Below are 18,103 nucleotides of genomic sequence, written 5' to 3' on the forward strand. Positions count from 1 at the left end.
ATGTAAATGCCGAAATAAAACGCATATCGGGTATATTTGATGAAAATTAACAAGTGGTTAGAACGTAATTATCATCAGATATCTGTAGACTATGGTAATATCGAATATGAAGAGCTAAGTAGAATATTGAATTCTTTAAAGTCTACATACATTTACATCAAAGGCGAACAGAAAAAACAACTTATCATGGAGTTTATACCTCACGTCACAATCATCAACATTGAAGACTTGGGCTGTCCTCGACTGGAACAAATTTGTGATGAAGAAACTTTACCTTGCTGTATTTTTCATAAGGATTTAAATCCTAAACAATGGACATTCTATAAAGTATTTGCTTTAAGGAAATGGTTTATAAATAATTCTTAAAGATTGTATACATTTTATTGAATAAACATGAACATATTTTAACATTTTTTTTTATTTATTTATATGCTAACATACATTTATATATGATAGCATTTACACAGGTTTTTAAATTAAATATGTATGGGCTTCCATCAACCTGAAACAGAAACAACATGATTATTAACAGGAAAAAAATATTATAAGAAAACATTGTAAACTAACTTAAATATCTAACAATTATACATTATAAATATGAAAAAACTTAATTATCTATCAATTATACATTATAAAGGGGGGAAATACTGTAAGTTTATACACTAATCTAACTTAAAAACATTCTGTTAGACAGTATTTACAATCATTTCAATTTGAGTTATTTTACAATCGTCGGTGTATCTGCCCGTAACATCTAAATACAAAGGTTATATACAATAATCTATCTCAAATATAACAGACTATATAACGTATAATATTTACAATAAAACTAATTAACAGAAAAAAAATATAATATATAAAATCAAGAAAAGTAATGTAGAAGGTTGGAACCTTCATCTAATCGTGCTCGGGTTCATCTCTCCTGTAAAATTAAGAGAAAATATTAGTAAAATAATTTAAATATTTATTTTGTAATAACTTACTCTATGCTATAATGGCCATGGGCCAGTGTATTTATTTTATCTTCTAACACCACCCTCTTATCATCATAGTTGTTATAGGTCAGCTTCCTGGTCTTTATCGTTACTAGCTGGTGGTTGAATGACCGTATTGATACATTCTCCTTGTATGCCTCCACTCCAGCTTCACCAAACAAACACTTCCTATGGTCTTCCATCGTCATGTGGTTCTTAACAACATGAGCTCTGATACCCTTTGCCTTGATCTTTTCACCACCAACTCTGTCCTCTGCTCCAGCATATACATTAGAGCGTAGGACTTTGCCCTCAACGCACAGAACTCAGTGATTATATTCCCATCCACCTCATCAGAAAAGTACCCCGAAGACTTCTTTCTTTTTGCCACATAGCACGGATGGTCATTGGGCAGGTTGGCGGTGTCCATCCGGTCCAACAAGTTACGATTAGCCGCCAAGTCCACATAAAAATCTTCGGTATCAATATGATATACTAGTGAATCTGGAAAAATAATGATATTAAATTAATATATTATATACATGAGTATAGTTTTAATATATTTACCTGTATCAGTGTACATTAATTTAATTTTGTCTCTGTAGAATTTCTTCATTACATTATAATGATAGTCGTACATCAGCGTCTTACTTATGTCTAGTACTGCAAATCCTGTAAATAATAAATGTGTTAATAAATGATAAAAATGTAATTTAAAAAAAGTATATTTACCAATATAAATAGGTTTGTCAAATCTAATAATCTTATTCTCCAGGGCGACAGCATTAAGGTTCTCATTGTAATTTGTACAGTGTTTGAACGTACACTTGTTTATAAGTTTTTGCAACCTCCTTTCACATGACACCAACTCCATCTTCATCTCCTTCCTCTTCGATTGCATTGTTTTACCTGTAAAAATAAAAATGTTAGTAAAAATAGAATAAATTTAATAAATAAAGTGACATACCAAATACAGCGTTATTCATTAATTTAAAAGTCTTTCTCAAAATCATTCTTCGCCTTCTTCCTCATCTCGGTATTCAACTCAATATATTTAGCCAGCCAGTCAGACTGGTTGAATTGTATTACTCTATGTACCTGTAAAAATAAGAAAATTTTTTTAAAAAATCTGTTTAAAAATCATATAAAATATAAATATTTACCTTTTCAACTATAAGTATTTTCAATCGCCTGCTGTAGGTTTCGATGTCTAAATTAACCACAGCAGACTAAGCCGACACGATATTGGCTGTCGAAACGCGTTTACCATTTTAACCAGTAGTGTAAGATTCTTTAACAAAAAAAAAAAAAAAACTAATTAATATCTATTGCGTTAAATTTAATGTTGAATCTATTAAATTCTAAGTATCATCCGTCTGATGTATTTATTTAAAAATTATTACAAGTAATGAATATAACTATCGGACTTATAATTTAATAAAACTAATTTAACGACACGTAATTTTAAAAAATTTATTTTAAATCTTACGATATTTCTTAAAAAAAAAATCTACGGAAGAACATCAGTGGGTCTTTTAAAAATCTAATAAATTCAGCGCTAATAAATAAAACTAACCTGTATCGGCGTCTTGCATTTCATATGCATCCATTGCGAACATACAAATATCATCTTCAGTTAACACGTACGAACCGCCAGCCGGGACATCCGGTACAAAAATTTGAGGCGCTATCTGGATCTGAGGAGCGACAGGAGGCGCATACCGAATAACGCTCTCTCGTGCGGCGGGTTGACTATGTGCGGGCACGTTAATGATATCTTGAAAAAATTATTATAAATTAATATCATGAATGATGAAAAATAATATTAAATAAATACGTACCATGAAGATTTTTTTGGTGTCTATTAAGATCTGACTTGTATTTAAATGTCGTAGGGCAAATAGTGCATGGGAATCGAATTCCGAGATGAGTTTTTTATGGGCGACCAAATTATGCTTCATGGTGAAAACTGACTGACACTGATCGCAATTAAACATGATGTGAATGTTTAAGATAAAACGGATGAAAATAAAGTGTTTAAACACTTGGAAAAAATTACACTGAGAAAAATTGATAATACTGTTGTGTAAGGACTGTGAAAACAGGGAGAAAGCAAAGGCAAAGTAAACGCTATAGATGTCTAGAACAGACTGGTTGTACATCGGTCGACAACGGAGCAAGTGTCTTAGCATTTGCGGTGATGAAGACAAATTAAGCCAGGGCTAGGTAAAATATTAATTGGGTATTTACCATGATAATTGTGTACATCGCTATAGATTTGAACTATTTTGGGTATCAATGTATTGGACAAAATTTCATTACCGATTCTAGAAACTGACCTGCGCGTGTAGAGCACAATAGAACGAAAGGCCGACTGGGACAAGCCATTCCGTTAACAATAGAACATGTTATATAACGCATACCGTGCCGTCGTGTTGTTTACGCAGCATTTGACAAAAATTATGATTATTATATTATTTCGAGCTAACTTTTATAGAAGTCTCATAAAAATAGTTGTTATTATCGACATATACCGCTTTGAGATTCGCTATACTCAAAGAATTATAAAATTTGTTTGATTATATAGATATATTTATTGATAGAAAAGATTATTTAATTAAAATACATCAAGTAGATACGTAAGTATTAAAATAATAAAAACTGATGAAGTACTACCACATTTCAGATCTACTTTATCCGAATTCCGCATTACGTGCATCTTCAATAGTTGATATATTTTTTAGAGATGGGCAACATCTTGTGAACATCGATGTTCGATGTATCGATATATCGAAATTTAAAACATCCATTAATTCTTGAAATCGATTTTAATATTGAAAACATCGACGATTTTAATAATCGATGTTCTTAGGAATAACATCGATGTTTTACTTATATAAAAATGCACATAAAATCAAAATTTTAAGAATTCTATAATAGTTTAAATTCAAATTTTGTATCTAAAAACTGCGTTTCATAATCAGTCAAAAATTCACTTTCTTACAAATTGAAAAGCCTTATTTATAAATTTACAAAAAAAAGAACACTATTATTTTAGTTTAAAATATAATATTAGATTCAAAATATAACTCCTTTATATAAATTTATTAGAAAAAAACAAATACATTTTTTTAATAGATTAAAATATAACATAATATTCAAAATATAACTCCTTGAATATAAATTTATAAGAAAACAACAAATACAATTCTTTAAAAGATTAAAATATAACTCCTTGAATATAAATTTATTAGAAAACAACAAATACATTTTTTTTAAAGATTAAATATAACATAATATTTAAAATATAACTCCTTGAATATAAATTTATAAGAAAACAACAAATACAATTCTTTAAAAGATTAAAATATAACTCCTTGAATATAAATTTATTAGAAAACAACAAATACATTTTTTTTAAAGATTTAAATATAACATAATATTCAAAATATAACTCCTTGAATATAAATTTATAAGAAAACAACAAATACATTTTTTTTTTAAAGATAATACACTATTATACTTAAAACATAACTGGTTGTTCATAAATTTATTAAAATAACAAAAACATTTTAATTAAAAAAAAAGAATTATAACATTATCTTATTTACAAATTTGTGAAACCAAAACAATTACCTATTCATAATGACCATAATCTTTTATCAATTGATTGCAAAAATAATAATTTATTCAGGTGTTTTGAAGTAAGACGGTTTCTTTGTTTAATTAGTGTCAGCCCAGCTTTTGAAAACAATCTCTCACTAGGTACAGAAGTAGCTACTGTTGATAAGTATTTGAACGCATTTTTTGATAAAATTGTATAGACGCTTGACATTTCTTTCCAAATATTGGAGTGGGTTGTCAGATAATCGTGCAACACTGGATTTTAAATATAAATTAAGCTCGCTTGGGAATCCTATTTCATCTGACTGACGGTGTCCTCTACGACCAGAAGATTGTTGTACAATTTGTTCGTGATCTTGCCACAAATCGAATGGTTTTTCCACATCACGTTCTAAAAATATATATATATATATTATATATTAAACATATTATAATAGTTTATTATTATTTTAATATGATTTTTTCATACCTATGATGTCATCATCAGAAGAGCTCTCACTAACATAATTATTTTGCTTTATCTCATCAGAAATATATTTTAGCATGTTAGATAAAGCTAATGGATCTTTGAAATAATTTTTTTGAAACGTGGATCTAAAATTGTTGACATGCCTAAAAGAGCAACATCCTCCACTTCACAAAATCTCTGTTCACAGTTGTACAAAATTCCTGCTTTAAGCTGAGTACCTATCTCCTGTGTAGGTTTAAATTCGTTTATGTTTTTTGTCATCATGTAGATCATGGGAGTAACCATACTGGTTGTCACAAATTTTTGGCCACAAAGTTGTTTGTTAGCTGCTTCTATTGGTCTTAAAATGTCGATTATTTCAGAAATATCTTTAATTTTTTTGGCTGAAATAATAGGTGGAGCTGCAATGTGTCTATGCACAATATCATTAACTATGTTGCTTAAACTAATGAAATGTTCAAGCATGTAAAAAGTACTATTCCATCTTGTAGGTACTTCTTGGAGTAATTTTCCCTCACCTTTGGTCGCTTTCCTTAATTCATCACTTGCTACAACACTTTGTTTAAACCATCTCACAATGTTTTTTACATCTGAAATTAAATTTGTGAGTTCAGGGACACTTGAAATGGCATGTTGTGCAACAAGATTTAACGTGTGCGCAAAACATAATATATGGCGTTTTTTTCCATATGATAAATCAATCGCTTTCAACATATTAGCTGCTCCATCAGTTACCACAGCAATTATATTTTGTTTGGAAATGTTCCATTCTTTACATACTTCAAGTAATTTGGTTGCTATGTATTTACCTGTATGCCTTTCATCTAATTCATAAACTCCTAACAAAGCAGAATTTAGTGTATAATCTTCAACAAAATGAATAGTAACACCAATGTAACTCCTGGTTTGAATGTCAGTCCAAATGTCTGTTGTAAGTGTAAAATGTTGAATATTTTTTAATTTTGTCATAACAATCTCCTTCATAATATCATATTTCTCATAAATTTTGCTGGAAAGGTATCTTCGACTAAATATTTTAAAATGTGGTGATACTGTTTTCATTAAGTACTTGAATCCCTCATCCTCAACAATGCTTATAGGCTGGTTGTCCTTACAAATCATATACATTATAGCATGAATAAGTTTATCTGATTTTACTCCACCTTCTTTGAAACTTGTCATAATACCAAACGTTTCAGCAATTGTTTTTTGACGATTAAATTTGCCCATAAACATTTCATTTGATACATGATTGTCCTTAGTTTTTTCACTAGTACCAGGTGTACTAGGTACATCAGGGATATTAGAAGTCGATGCCTCAGGTTCAGGATTATCCAGATTATCCTTATTAACAATATTAGCCAAAGTATTTTGGTGTTTCCTTTTTAAATGGCCGTTCAAATTAGATGTGTTACCTAAAATCATTAAACAATATAATTTATTTGAAACATTATAATATAATTTACAAACACCTAATTATTTTAACAAAGATATTTTTTATTAAAAATGTAATTGAATATTATTATAATAATATTATTCAATTAAAAAGTTAATTAGAGTTGTTACTTGTCACCTATTAATTTAGTCTACATTCCATAATATTCAACAATCGTTTTAAAAAGACAAGAAGTATTGATGAATAATTAAAAAAATATAACTATTCATCTATATAATAAATACACATATTTAATATTATTAAAATACAAATTATTTTAAATATGTAAATTAATTTTCCATAGAAAAAATAGATTAGCCGAGATAAAAAAAGTAAATTGGTTAATTTAAGAATGCACAAAATGATTAAATAAGCAGGAAGCTAGTGTTCATAAGATTTCTGATTATACAATAAAATTCAGATACTTTACCTGATGTTTTTATCTTTTTTTGGCATATTGAACATGTTGCAGTTTTATCACTGTCTTTAATGAAAAACTTCCACACATTGCTAGTTCTACTAGTCATTGTAGGTTTTGTGGGGGCCTGATGTGAAAAATGTTATAGGGCCCCTGTATTTGTACTCCAATATAAAGAAAAAAAAACTAACTATCTGCACTAACTATCTTGTGGTAAACCCCTGCAATACAACAATTAATATAATAACTTTTGCTCATTTACTTTAAAGTTTAAACTAACTCTATTATTTTTTTTTTTTTATTTATTTACTTACCTTTGGGTATTATACTTAAGTTGTTAAAATAACAAATAAGTAGTAACAAATTGTACTGTGTTCTCTGATGCTTGAAGAAAAAGAGAAAACTGAAAAGTATTTGAAACCAGAAACAGTTCACACAGAAATCACGAATACTAAACGTTATTTAATACAAACGATAACTGAGCGACGCATAAGTGCACAACGCACGTTGCATGAACTACGATAGTACGATATCAAATTATATATTAATAGAATATTCTTAGGTATTCTTATTTCTTGGTATTTCAGTAGAGATAAAAGAGTCAATAAAGATTAAAGGGACAATAATCTTCAGGTTCCTATATAGTATATAAATGGACCCGCACCCGGTTATAAGAATTCAATAGTGATCTATTACAGTCGTGTGTTCCAGGTATTTATTAATTGAAATTCTAAAAGTCATAGTATTACGCATATGCGCATAGCTAATAATAATATGTATTTATTCAATAATACTATCTATTATTTAAAAGTATGTGTCAAAGTGAATAATATCAAATAATATTATCGTCAATCTAAGAATATAATTAAAATTTTTTAAATAAATACGTTTTTAAAGAAAAAAAAAAAAAAAACATCGGACATCAGGATAAAAATCGGGTTTTTTCTCGATATATTGAAATAAAAGCATCGATGACGACTACCGATGTATCGATCAAAAACATCGATGTTTTTAAAAAATCGATGTATTTTGCCCACCTCTAGGTATTAGTGCAGGGATCGCGGATAATTCACCGCGTGATAATTCACCGTGTGACTATTCACCGTTAACATTTCACCGTATTTACAATTCACCGTATTTACAATTCACCGCATGTACAATTCACTGCGGCTACAATTTGTCGTGGATATAGTAAAATGTATATTATTTACTAACATAATAGTATAATAATTATTGTTCATTCAATTAAAAATTAAAAATTAATTAATACAATTAATACATTTATATTATACTTTCCAAAAAAAAAATAATATAGTAAAGTTTATTACATTCAATTAAAAATTAAAAAATAGTTCATACAAATACATTTATATACTGTCAGTCAAAAAAAAAATTATATTACAATAAATAATAATACAAAAAATAAATACTCAATAATCAAACATTTAACTGAAAATTATGGGCTATGCCTCTAAATAATCTTCTGTTATTCTATTATTATAGTCATCACACACATTTTTTAACCTTTCAGCAAAGTCTTTGTATTTTCTTTTAACACCGATAGAATACCCAGCTATTAATTGTTCAACGTGGATTTTATTTAAAGATTCTTCTTTTTTAAATGCCTCAATACACTTCCAAATACATGGATGAATTACATTTAATGTGGATGAAAAACTATTATGCCAACCTTCGACAGAATTATTTGTTCTTGGAATGTTTTCTTCTAAATAAGCATAACAGTTCCACAAATTGATCGGGAATAAGGCTGGCTTTCTTCTATTCCTACCAACCTATTCGACCAATCCACGTGTCTTCAAAATAATTAACCATTGGAGTTAAAAGTTTTTCGTGTGCTGTGTAGTAACTAGTATCCATCAAATCATTAAAAGCCTGTTCAACATCAGCTACAGGTACAAAACTAAGGGCGGTCATCATTCTTATTTGAAGAGCGAATTCTGAATCTTTAGTGTACCGTTGTTGAAGTCCAGCTTGTTGAACGTGTCTCCAAACAGACTGAGTAAAATGAAAAAAACAGCCTCGAATTTTTGTAACTGGAAATTTTTTTGAAATGGCATTCATGGCAGCTTTCTCGAAATCAATCATAATTGTATCCGGATTCAATGCCGGTTTTATTGATTTCAATGCTTCGAATAGACGACAGTATGTAGATTCCATTTTATTTGGTAATAATGCAAACACCGATGGGAAAACATTACTGTACTGTACACCATGTATCTGTAAAATTATATATTAATTTACACATTTAGTTAGAAAAAAAAATATTTTATACTTGTATAGGTACTTATAAAATATAAACTATGATAAAAACAATCACGTTTAATGAATAGATTATAAATTATAATCTATTCATTTTTAGGTCATTTTTATAGGTATATATTTGTTGCTTGGAATTATAAAATTTTTAAAAATATACATTAAATGTAAATTTGTTTTAAACGTTTCGTTTTGTCTTGTAAATTAGTTATTTTACGAAGACCGGCTGATTGTATCTATCTGTACGGATATACGTAATTTCTATCAAATAATCTCGATAAGTACGGGCCGGGAGCATAATAATATAATAGTAATAATATAATAATATAATAAGATAATAGATACGGGCTACGGCCGGTGAAAAATATAGGCCGTTGACCTATATTGTAGGCTGGCTAGGCGGGTGGTTGAGGAGATAGGTGCATGTCCCTATCTCTGGGCGCGAATATTAACATTACGATAGGTTACAAAACTAATTGATTTCCGATTATAAGTAGGTCACTCATAGATTCGTTTTAGATTCGAATTTTTTATAAGTTTTAAGTTATAACAATATCTAGACACGCGGTAGCGTGTCAAGCCAAGTTCTAGCTACAGAACTAGCGAGCAGCACCGTGTGTAATATTACACGAACCATTTGGAGCCACTTTTGACTCCCTCATAACTCAAAAACTATTCCACATAAACATGTCAAATTTGGCTCATATATTGAGACTTACGAGATACATACGTAATGTTTTCCAAATTTCATAAATATGCCTCAAACCGTTATTTAGATATTAACGTCCCAAAATCGTCATTTTTATCACTGACTGACTTACCTATAGATCATAATTCTAACCCAGTTCCAGATGACCTAGAAAGTTCAAATTTGGCATACAGATAGGTAGTTAGGTTAATACAAAGGAAAAAATCAGAAACTGGAAGATTTTTAATTTAAAATTTTTTAATTTTTAATTTTTAATTTTTTATCAATTGATTTTATTATAATTTTGAAATTAATTATCTATGATGTTTTATTTTTCAATTAATTAATTAATTGCCTCTAATTTAATGTAGTGTTGACTTAAATTGTTCCGCTAACCTACGTACAGCCGAATATGTGTCGATATTGTCAAATCAAGGCACAAGAAAGCTCTATTGTAGAGTACAACCACCTGCGCACGCTATACCGCCCCGACTTGGCCAAATTAAGTATAAGTAGAAAACGCATAAAAAAAAATTCCAGATACTGAATGGGCAATTTACCCAAACATTTTAAAAGTTCAGGAAAATATAAATAATGACACACAAACAAAAAATTATAACCCGTAAACATAGGAAAATATAAATAAAAACACACAAACAAAAAATTATAACCCGTAAACGTAGGATAATATAAATAAAACACAAAAAAAAAACTATAACCCGTACATGTAGGAAAATACAATAGTTTATTAAAAACCATTTGGAAATTATTTTAATATGATTTAATAGCTATTAATAATTTACTTACAAAAAAGTAATGATATCCCAACAAAACATATACGTAAAATGATAGCCAAGTTCAATTAAATAATATGCTTTGGTTGTTGACTTCAACGACAAAAGAAGTGAGATCTAAATGGATGCCAACTTCAATGGTCAGTCCTGAAATTTATTTATAACAACATAAAATATAATTTCTTCTTATCACTTAGGATAATGTTTTGAAGCCTAAGGACTGACTTGGCTAGTTTCCATATACGAATTATGTTATAGCCTTCGCAAGTTCTAAAGTTGTAAGTTCTTTTTTATCCTTCTAAAAATTTGGCTTGCTGGTAGAAACTAGCTATCGAACACAGTGCTCTTCCATGACTGTTTTGGTTGGTACTTAATAATAATTCGTATATGACAACTAGCCAAGTCAGACCTAAGGCTTCAAAACATTATCCTAAGTGATAAGAAGAAATTATATTTTATGTTGTTATAAATAAATTTAAGGACTGACCATTGAAGTTGGCATCCATTTAGATCTCACTTCTTTTGTCGTTGAAATCAACAACCAAAGCATATTATTTAATTGAACTTGGCTATCATTTTACATAAATGTTTTGTTGGGATTATATTATTATAAAATTATTATATATACACTAAATTGTGTTTTTATCGAATTTAATAACACGTTTAAAGTTTTTTAGTGCATTTTTTTAAAAAATTTTTATTAGTGTTCATCATAGCCTTTTATTTAAAATATACTTGAATTAAAAATAATTTAAATTAGTTACCGTATATATTTGAGTAAACAATGAAGGCGATGTCGAAAATGTTCCGTCAGCATACCAATATTTACAGTTTTCCATAAGACGTAAATTTCGTTCGGTCGAAAATAAAAGTATTCGGTCTTCTCCTGGACCACTATCATACAACAAAAATGGTTGTTTATCGTTCGTCAATTGGTACTTTTGGGGAATCATTAAATCACTGAGTGATTTTGGGTTGGTGGTGAAGTATCTTCCTCATTTCTTATCCGCCGAATTGTTCGTTTAAGAGAACTTAATTTAGGTAAATGCGCTGTTGCTGAAGTAGTCAACTACAAGATTTATAATATTATAAAATACAATAGTTTTACAATTAATAAAATAAGTATTTTAAATAAGTGAACTTACAGATGTCGAAATTGAACCTAAAACTGCACGTGTTCTTAAATCGGGTCGTTCGATAGCTTTTTCTTTTAATTCATTGATTGCTTTGCATACTTCAACTTTTACACAGTCCGGAACATGATTGTGTTTAAATTCTTTAACAACTTCCTCATTACAAACATGTAAACGTCCTTTACATTTTATCTTCTGATAATTTTCGCACTTCCATATTAATTTATTTAAACCTTGTTTTTCAAATATATAAATATACCCTTTTAATATAAATTTATTTTTACCCCGTTCACTTTTTATATACGAAATATTATCCATAACTAAAAATTGTAACACTCTCGTAAACGTCGATACACGTACTGGACGATGCCGATACAATAATTCAATAATCAGTAACGTATTTAATCGTATAACATGCATGCCAATCTGGTAATTTTTAAATTTAGAATTTAAGTTATTATTATCGATATTATTATTATGAATTATCAATTTGTATCAGTAAGATAACTCATCAAGTCAAAAATGCAATGTCGTAATTTAAAATATAGTTATAGACTGAAAAATTGGTTTTAAGATACTGTGTTTAAACATTTTTCAACTGTAATGAATTGTACGCGCGGTAAATTGTGCACGCGGTGAGTTGTAAATGCGGTGAAATGTTGGCGGTGAATAGTCGCGCGGTGAGTTAATTGCGGTGAAATATCCGGATACCTTTGTGCAGCAAATAGGTTAACTTAATAATAATGATATGTTAACATGTGTGTTTTAAGTACCATTATTCATTAATAAACTTATCACTAATAATGATACCCAATACTAGCCTTTGTCTCGCCCTGTCAATACTATCATGGAATGCAAACGGACTGCAAAATCATAAAAACGAATTTCAATTAACACTCGAAGAAAAAAATATAGACATCGCGTTAATCTCCGAGACCCACTTCACTCCAAAATCTTTTGTAATAATACCTGGATATCAAGTTTACCACGCTTGCCACCCTGACGGTTCAACTCATGCTGGATCTGCCATTTATATAAAAAACAACTTATCCCATCACCCACTAACCCCCTACTCTGAAAACTATCTTCAAGCCACTAATATATCAATCAACATTGAAAACCATAATTCAATTACTATATCTTCCATATACTGTCCCCCAAGTGCAAAAATAACTACTGAAAATTTTAAAAACTACTTTTCCAGCCTAGGGCAACAATTTACAGCAGGAGGTGATCTTAACTCTAAACACCCCACCTGGGGAAATAGATAAGCTTGTACAAGAGGTCGAACACTCAATTATGTCCTAACTTCAAAAAATTACTCAGTACTATCCCCCCTGGTCCTACTTACTGGCCTTCTCATAGTAATAGACTACCCGATATCCTCGACATATTCATCGCAAAAATCCCAAATCATCTCAATACAAATGTAACAAACCTAGACGATCTCTCATCTGATCACACCCCGATTCTTATGGAGCTCGGAGCCATGCTTATTAAATTAACTAGACCATCTCTCACCCCTGGAAGATCCAATTGGACTAAATTTAGAAACATAGTCTCTGACAAAATTAGCCTTAAACTCTCATTAAAAACTACTCTTGAAATAGACCAAGTCGTTCAATTTTTAACCACCACAATCCAAGATGCTGCCATGGCCTCCTCAGAATACAACCTCCATCCCATAAAAAACTCGAAAATTCCTGCTCACATACAAAGTTTAATAGCCGAAAAGCGTAGAGCTAGAGCTCAATGGCAAAGATTCAAATATCCCATAGACAAAGCCAGACTTAATTACTTAAAAAACAAGCTAACCAGAGCTTTCCAAAATCACAAAAATGAAAGTTATCACTCCTACATTCAAAACCTCTCAACCAAAGATTCGTCATTGTGGAAGGCTACAAAAAATTATTAAATCACAAGCAGCCACATCCCCCAATTCGCAATTCCGACAATACATGGGCCACCTCAGACACCGAAAAAACAAACGTTTTTGCATCCCACCTCGCTAATGTTTTTAAGCCTCATGACATTAGTCCAAACCAAACCAACTCACACGTATTGAGCAATCACTAAATTCCCCCCTTCCTATGGCTCTCCCTGCTAAGCACACTAGCCCAGGCGAAGTTATGCACATTATAAAAAAACTTCCAACTAGAAAAGCCCCAGGCCACGACTTGATCAGTAACTTCATAGTCAAAAATCTCCCTAATAAAGCTGTCCTCTTTCTCACCCTCATATTCAACTCATTACTTCGCCTATCTTACTTCCATAGTATCTGGAAACATTCAAATATAATTCTTATCTCTAAGCCCGACAAACCTCCACAACTTCCCACCTCTTATAGACCAATAAGCCTCCTTCCCACTTTCTCAAAAATGTTTGAAAAAATACTTCTAAAAAGACTTCTCCCACTGTCAGACAAAGCTAACATTATTCCACATCACCAATTTGATTTGGGTTCTGGGCTAAACACTCAACCACCCACCAACTCCTTCGTACTGTTGACTTAATATCTACTAGTATGGAATCCAAGCACTATTGTGCTGCCGTCCTGCTAGACGTGGCCCAAGCCTTCGACAGAGTATGGCATGATGGCCTACTCTATAAACTTAAAAAATTTCTTACTGCTCCATATTACCTTATTATCAAGTCTTATCTTGAAAATCGAACCTTCTCAGTTAGAGTAACTACAGCTACTCGGTTAACTTTCCTATCTTGGCTGGCGTCCCCCAAGAAAGCGACATAGCGCCTTTTCTTTACACCATATTTGCACATGACATTCCGAAAACCTTACATACATCATAAGCACATACGCCGACGATACAATAATCCTGGCCTCAAATGACAACCCTCAAACTGTGTCTAATAGGTTACAAAATCATCTAAACATGATCCAGATCTGGTCAAAAAAATGGAAAATAAAAGTAAATGACTCCAAATCCTCCTTTATTACCTTTTCACTAAGACCTGGAGACTGCCCTCCAGTTTCATTCAATAATAACTTAATTCCAACAACCCCTGTAGTCAAATACCTGGACCTAACGTTTGATAAACGACTCACCTGGGCTCAACACCTCAAAAACAAAAGGAAATCTGTAAACTCTAGACTTCACTTGCTCCGTCCACTTCTCCGCTCCAAACTAAACATCAGTAATAAATTGTTAATCTACAAAGCTATTTTAAGACCTGCATGGACATACATAAGCCTAGATATGGGGCTCCGCGAAACCCTCAAACCTGCGAACTATACAAGCCTTCCAATCAATATGTCTCCGTCAAATCGTTTCTGCCCCTTGGTATATAAAAACGCCAATCTTCACAAAGACTTAAAAGTACCTACACTTTCACATCTGACTAAATCACGCTTCTCTCATTTCACTCAAAACTAACCCATCACACTAATCCATTAATAAAAAGACTTTCTTCCCGTGCAATCCCTGACAATCCTCAAAGAAGATTGAAACGCTCTTGGCCTAGAGACTTGCTGGCTTGACCTGTCGGGTGGTACTACTGAGTACCTTCCCACTATGTAGTTTTCACCGCTATTTCACTCAACAAAATTATTTATTGTACAAAATTATGATTAGATTGTAATTATTGCAACGTGCTCTGATGTCTCATACATTAAATATAATATACAAAGGTACTAAAACGTAGATAATAATGACCAAATCCAAATTGGGAAGTATTCCTAGAACTCATGGACGGGTTCGTGGTAGATAAAGACCAGTAATTGTCGATAATTGTATGCCTAAAAGTGAAGGGAAAAAACCACTCAAAACCATAGTTAAATTAATAGGCGAAAGGCGCTGTAGGCCTATAACGCTTATAAATTAGAAGCAGCGGAGCAAGCAACTTCTCTTGGAAATACTGGCCCCGCATCCGTAATAACATAATATATTATCACACACCGTATAGCGGGATCGTTCATGGTCACACGTGACATCATCATACGCGCGCTTGCGATTTCACAGGAAATCATCGATATATGATTGACGCACAACACCGCAGAGATAATGCAGAGGCGTGGGAAGAAGCGGATGCAGGTGCAGATGACCAGCAGGGACCTGAAGGTACCGGGGGGGCTTCTGGACGATATATAAGGGGTTCCAGATTAGGCACATTTTAGACGTGATCCACCAGAGTTAGAGCAAGCACCTTCACGTCACCCAGTTTAATATTTTATGTCTCCTGGACTTAGAATATTTTTCACAAGTTTAATTAAATTAATTAATTGGACTTAGAATAATTTTTAAATAAAAACACTTAGAATAATTTCGAGTAGAAGTACTCTAGCTACTTTTAAAAATGTAGCGTCCCTAAAATCAAAAAATTGACAAGCCCCCGCCTCCTTTCTACGCCACTGAATACAACGACAAATTTTTATATGTAGTGTATAAAATTATTATTATTATTTCTATAATTATTAATTATACATCTTCATTTAAAAGATTCCATAGTTGAGAATAATTATCACAATTTTTTAGTTGTCTTTTTGGACAGCACAACTCATTCGCATATCTTCTTCCATTGAGGATCCATGACTTTACATAGTTGGCTGGATTAAAAGCTATTACTGGAGGACCAACACATTGTATGAAGAGGAGTGAAGATATGTGTTGTGTAGTTAGTTTATTTCTTTCAAATGTAACAGTGTTATTCATAGCACTGAATGTCCTTTCACACTCAGATGATGAAATTGCAATTGTTTTGATGGCCACTAATAATGGGTTTAAAGGTGATATTGATGATATAACTCTAGTGTCTTTATATTCTCGAAAACCTTGTACAGTAGATCTTTCATCGACTTGAAATGTAGCTGTCAGTCTTCTAATATTTTTATCTCCAAATTGAATATCACAATTATCGGGCCAAGATTTAGGTTCAAGAACTTCCATGTCTTTGAGGAGATCTTCGTATTTGTTTTTGAAAGTATTGCCGGAACTTGCGGTATTTGACGCCTGAAATGTGAAAAGTCTAGAGTGCATATTATTTGAAAGACTTCTAAAAAACTGCCCAGAGTTTATTTTTGGTATCTTAGCATAATTTATCAATGGAACATCTTTAAAAATTAAATTTACACAAGCGTGACTAGCTTCTTCAGATCTTGGTCCAGGTTGATTGGCCATTGAATTAAGTACGCGAATTGTACGCTCAATGCAAGTATTGGCATTCCAAAGTGAAATACTTCTATTTTGAAGCTGCAAAGATAATGTAGCCAATTCAGATAATCCATCATGCATAACATCTATGTACATAATGGAAACAGTAATTAAAATTGTTGTATAATATTATTATTATTTTGATTGTTATGTACCTAAGTTATGAACAAACTCAACTGAACCCAACATTCTTTTCAATCCAATATACTTGACCTTTTCTTTTGAGTCTCTATGGCAGTCAAATGATGCTTTTAAAAAATGTTGATATAGTGCAGAGTAATTGTTCCAAACAGCTTTTAACCTTTGTTCACTTGAAGCAACCCACCTGATCGTAAATATTTTTCCAATTACCAACAGTTTTTCTTCTAATGATTCAGCACAAACTTAACTCATTCATATTTTTAGGGGATTGGTGGTATAATGCATACAGTTTTTCTATAAAAAGTTGAAAATGATTTATTCCTTGCACTTCTTTAAGGGTGTCGGACACCGCCAATTCCAATCTATGATTGCAACAATGCCAAACAATAATATTAGTCTACAAACTTTGTAATTTAATACCAACTCCTGATATCCTCCCCAACATATTCGACGCACCATCACTAACAAATGCCACCAGGTTGTGTTTTAAATAATCATGGGTTAAGCCATATTTCGATAAATTATTTATTATATTAGTGTATATAATTTCAGCAGTTGTATTTTTTAATTCTACAATATCGAAAAAAAATGTAATTACTTCTTCATCACTAGCTATTGCTGCCCTCAGACAAATTACTAGCATTGTTTTATGGCTTAAGGTAATAGACTCATCTACAATTATACAGAGTTTTCTTTTGTTTAAAACGATCTCATTACACAACTTTTTTCTCATTTTTAAGCTTATATGATCAATTATATTACCACAGGTTTTGTTTTTTTGAAGGATACGGCCCATATGTAGTCCATTAATTTGATGTAAAGCTTAGGCATATCTGTAAAAGGTCTCTGGTTCTTCGCTATAAAATATGCAATTCTGAAAATGTTTTTGGTATTGTCTTCATCAAATCAAATCAATTTATAAAACGCACAATCAACGGCCGTTCTGGGACCCAGTGTATTTATTGCAATGTTTTTTATAATTTTA

At 31.2% G+C, this 18,103-nt stretch overlaps 3 protein-coding genes and 1 pseudogene across 3 annotated transcripts; all 4 read right to left on the reverse strand.

Moving 5' to 3' along the window:
- Window positions 1-739: 739 nt before the first annotated feature.
- LOC126554322 (uncharacterized) lies at window positions 740-1,994 on the reverse strand (annotated as a pseudogene).
- A 251-nt stretch (window positions 1,995-2,245) lies between these two features.
- Window positions 2,246-7,029, reverse strand: LOC126554325 (zinc finger BED domain-containing protein 4-like). Its single transcript, XM_050209405.1, has 6 exons — window positions 6,933-7,029; window positions 5,211-6,482; window positions 5,068-5,163; window positions 4,909-4,989; window positions 2,551-2,751; window positions 2,246-2,265 (listed from the first exon to the last, which is right to left on the reverse strand). Exons 1-6 carry the CDS (start codon window positions 7,027-7,029, stop codon window positions 2,246-2,248), a joined length of 1,767 nt encoding a protein of 588 aa, XP_050065362.1.
- Window positions 7,030-8,383: 1,354 nt separating this feature from the next.
- On the reverse strand, window positions 8,384-9,026 carry LOC126554326 (uncharacterized). The gene is made up of 2 exons (XM_050209406.1): window positions 8,714-9,026; window positions 8,384-8,646 (listed from the first exon to the last, which is right to left on the reverse strand). Exons 1-2 carry the CDS (start codon window positions 9,024-9,026, stop codon window positions 8,384-8,386), a joined length of 576 nt encoding a protein of 191 aa, XP_050065363.1.
- Window positions 9,027-16,234: 7,208 nt separating this feature from the next.
- Window positions 16,235-17,352, reverse strand: LOC126554321 (E3 SUMO-protein ligase KIAA1586-like). Its single transcript, XM_050209401.1, has 2 exons — window positions 17,133-17,352; window positions 16,235-17,063 (listed from the first exon to the last, which is right to left on the reverse strand). Exons 1-2 carry the CDS (start codon window positions 17,164-17,166, stop codon window positions 16,246-16,248), a joined length of 852 nt encoding a protein of 283 aa, XP_050065358.1. The 5' UTR covers window positions 17,167-17,352; the 3' UTR covers window positions 16,235-16,245.
- Between the last annotated feature and the right edge of the window lie 751 nt (window positions 17,353-18,103).

The sequence above is a fragment of the Aphis gossypii genome, unplaced genomic scaffold (assembly GCF_020184175.1).
Source record: "Aphis gossypii isolate Hap1 unplaced genomic scaffold, ASM2018417v2 Contig00466, whole genome shotgun sequence".
Lineage (NCBI taxonomy): Eukaryota > Metazoa > Arthropoda > Insecta > Hemiptera > Aphididae > Aphis > Aphis gossypii.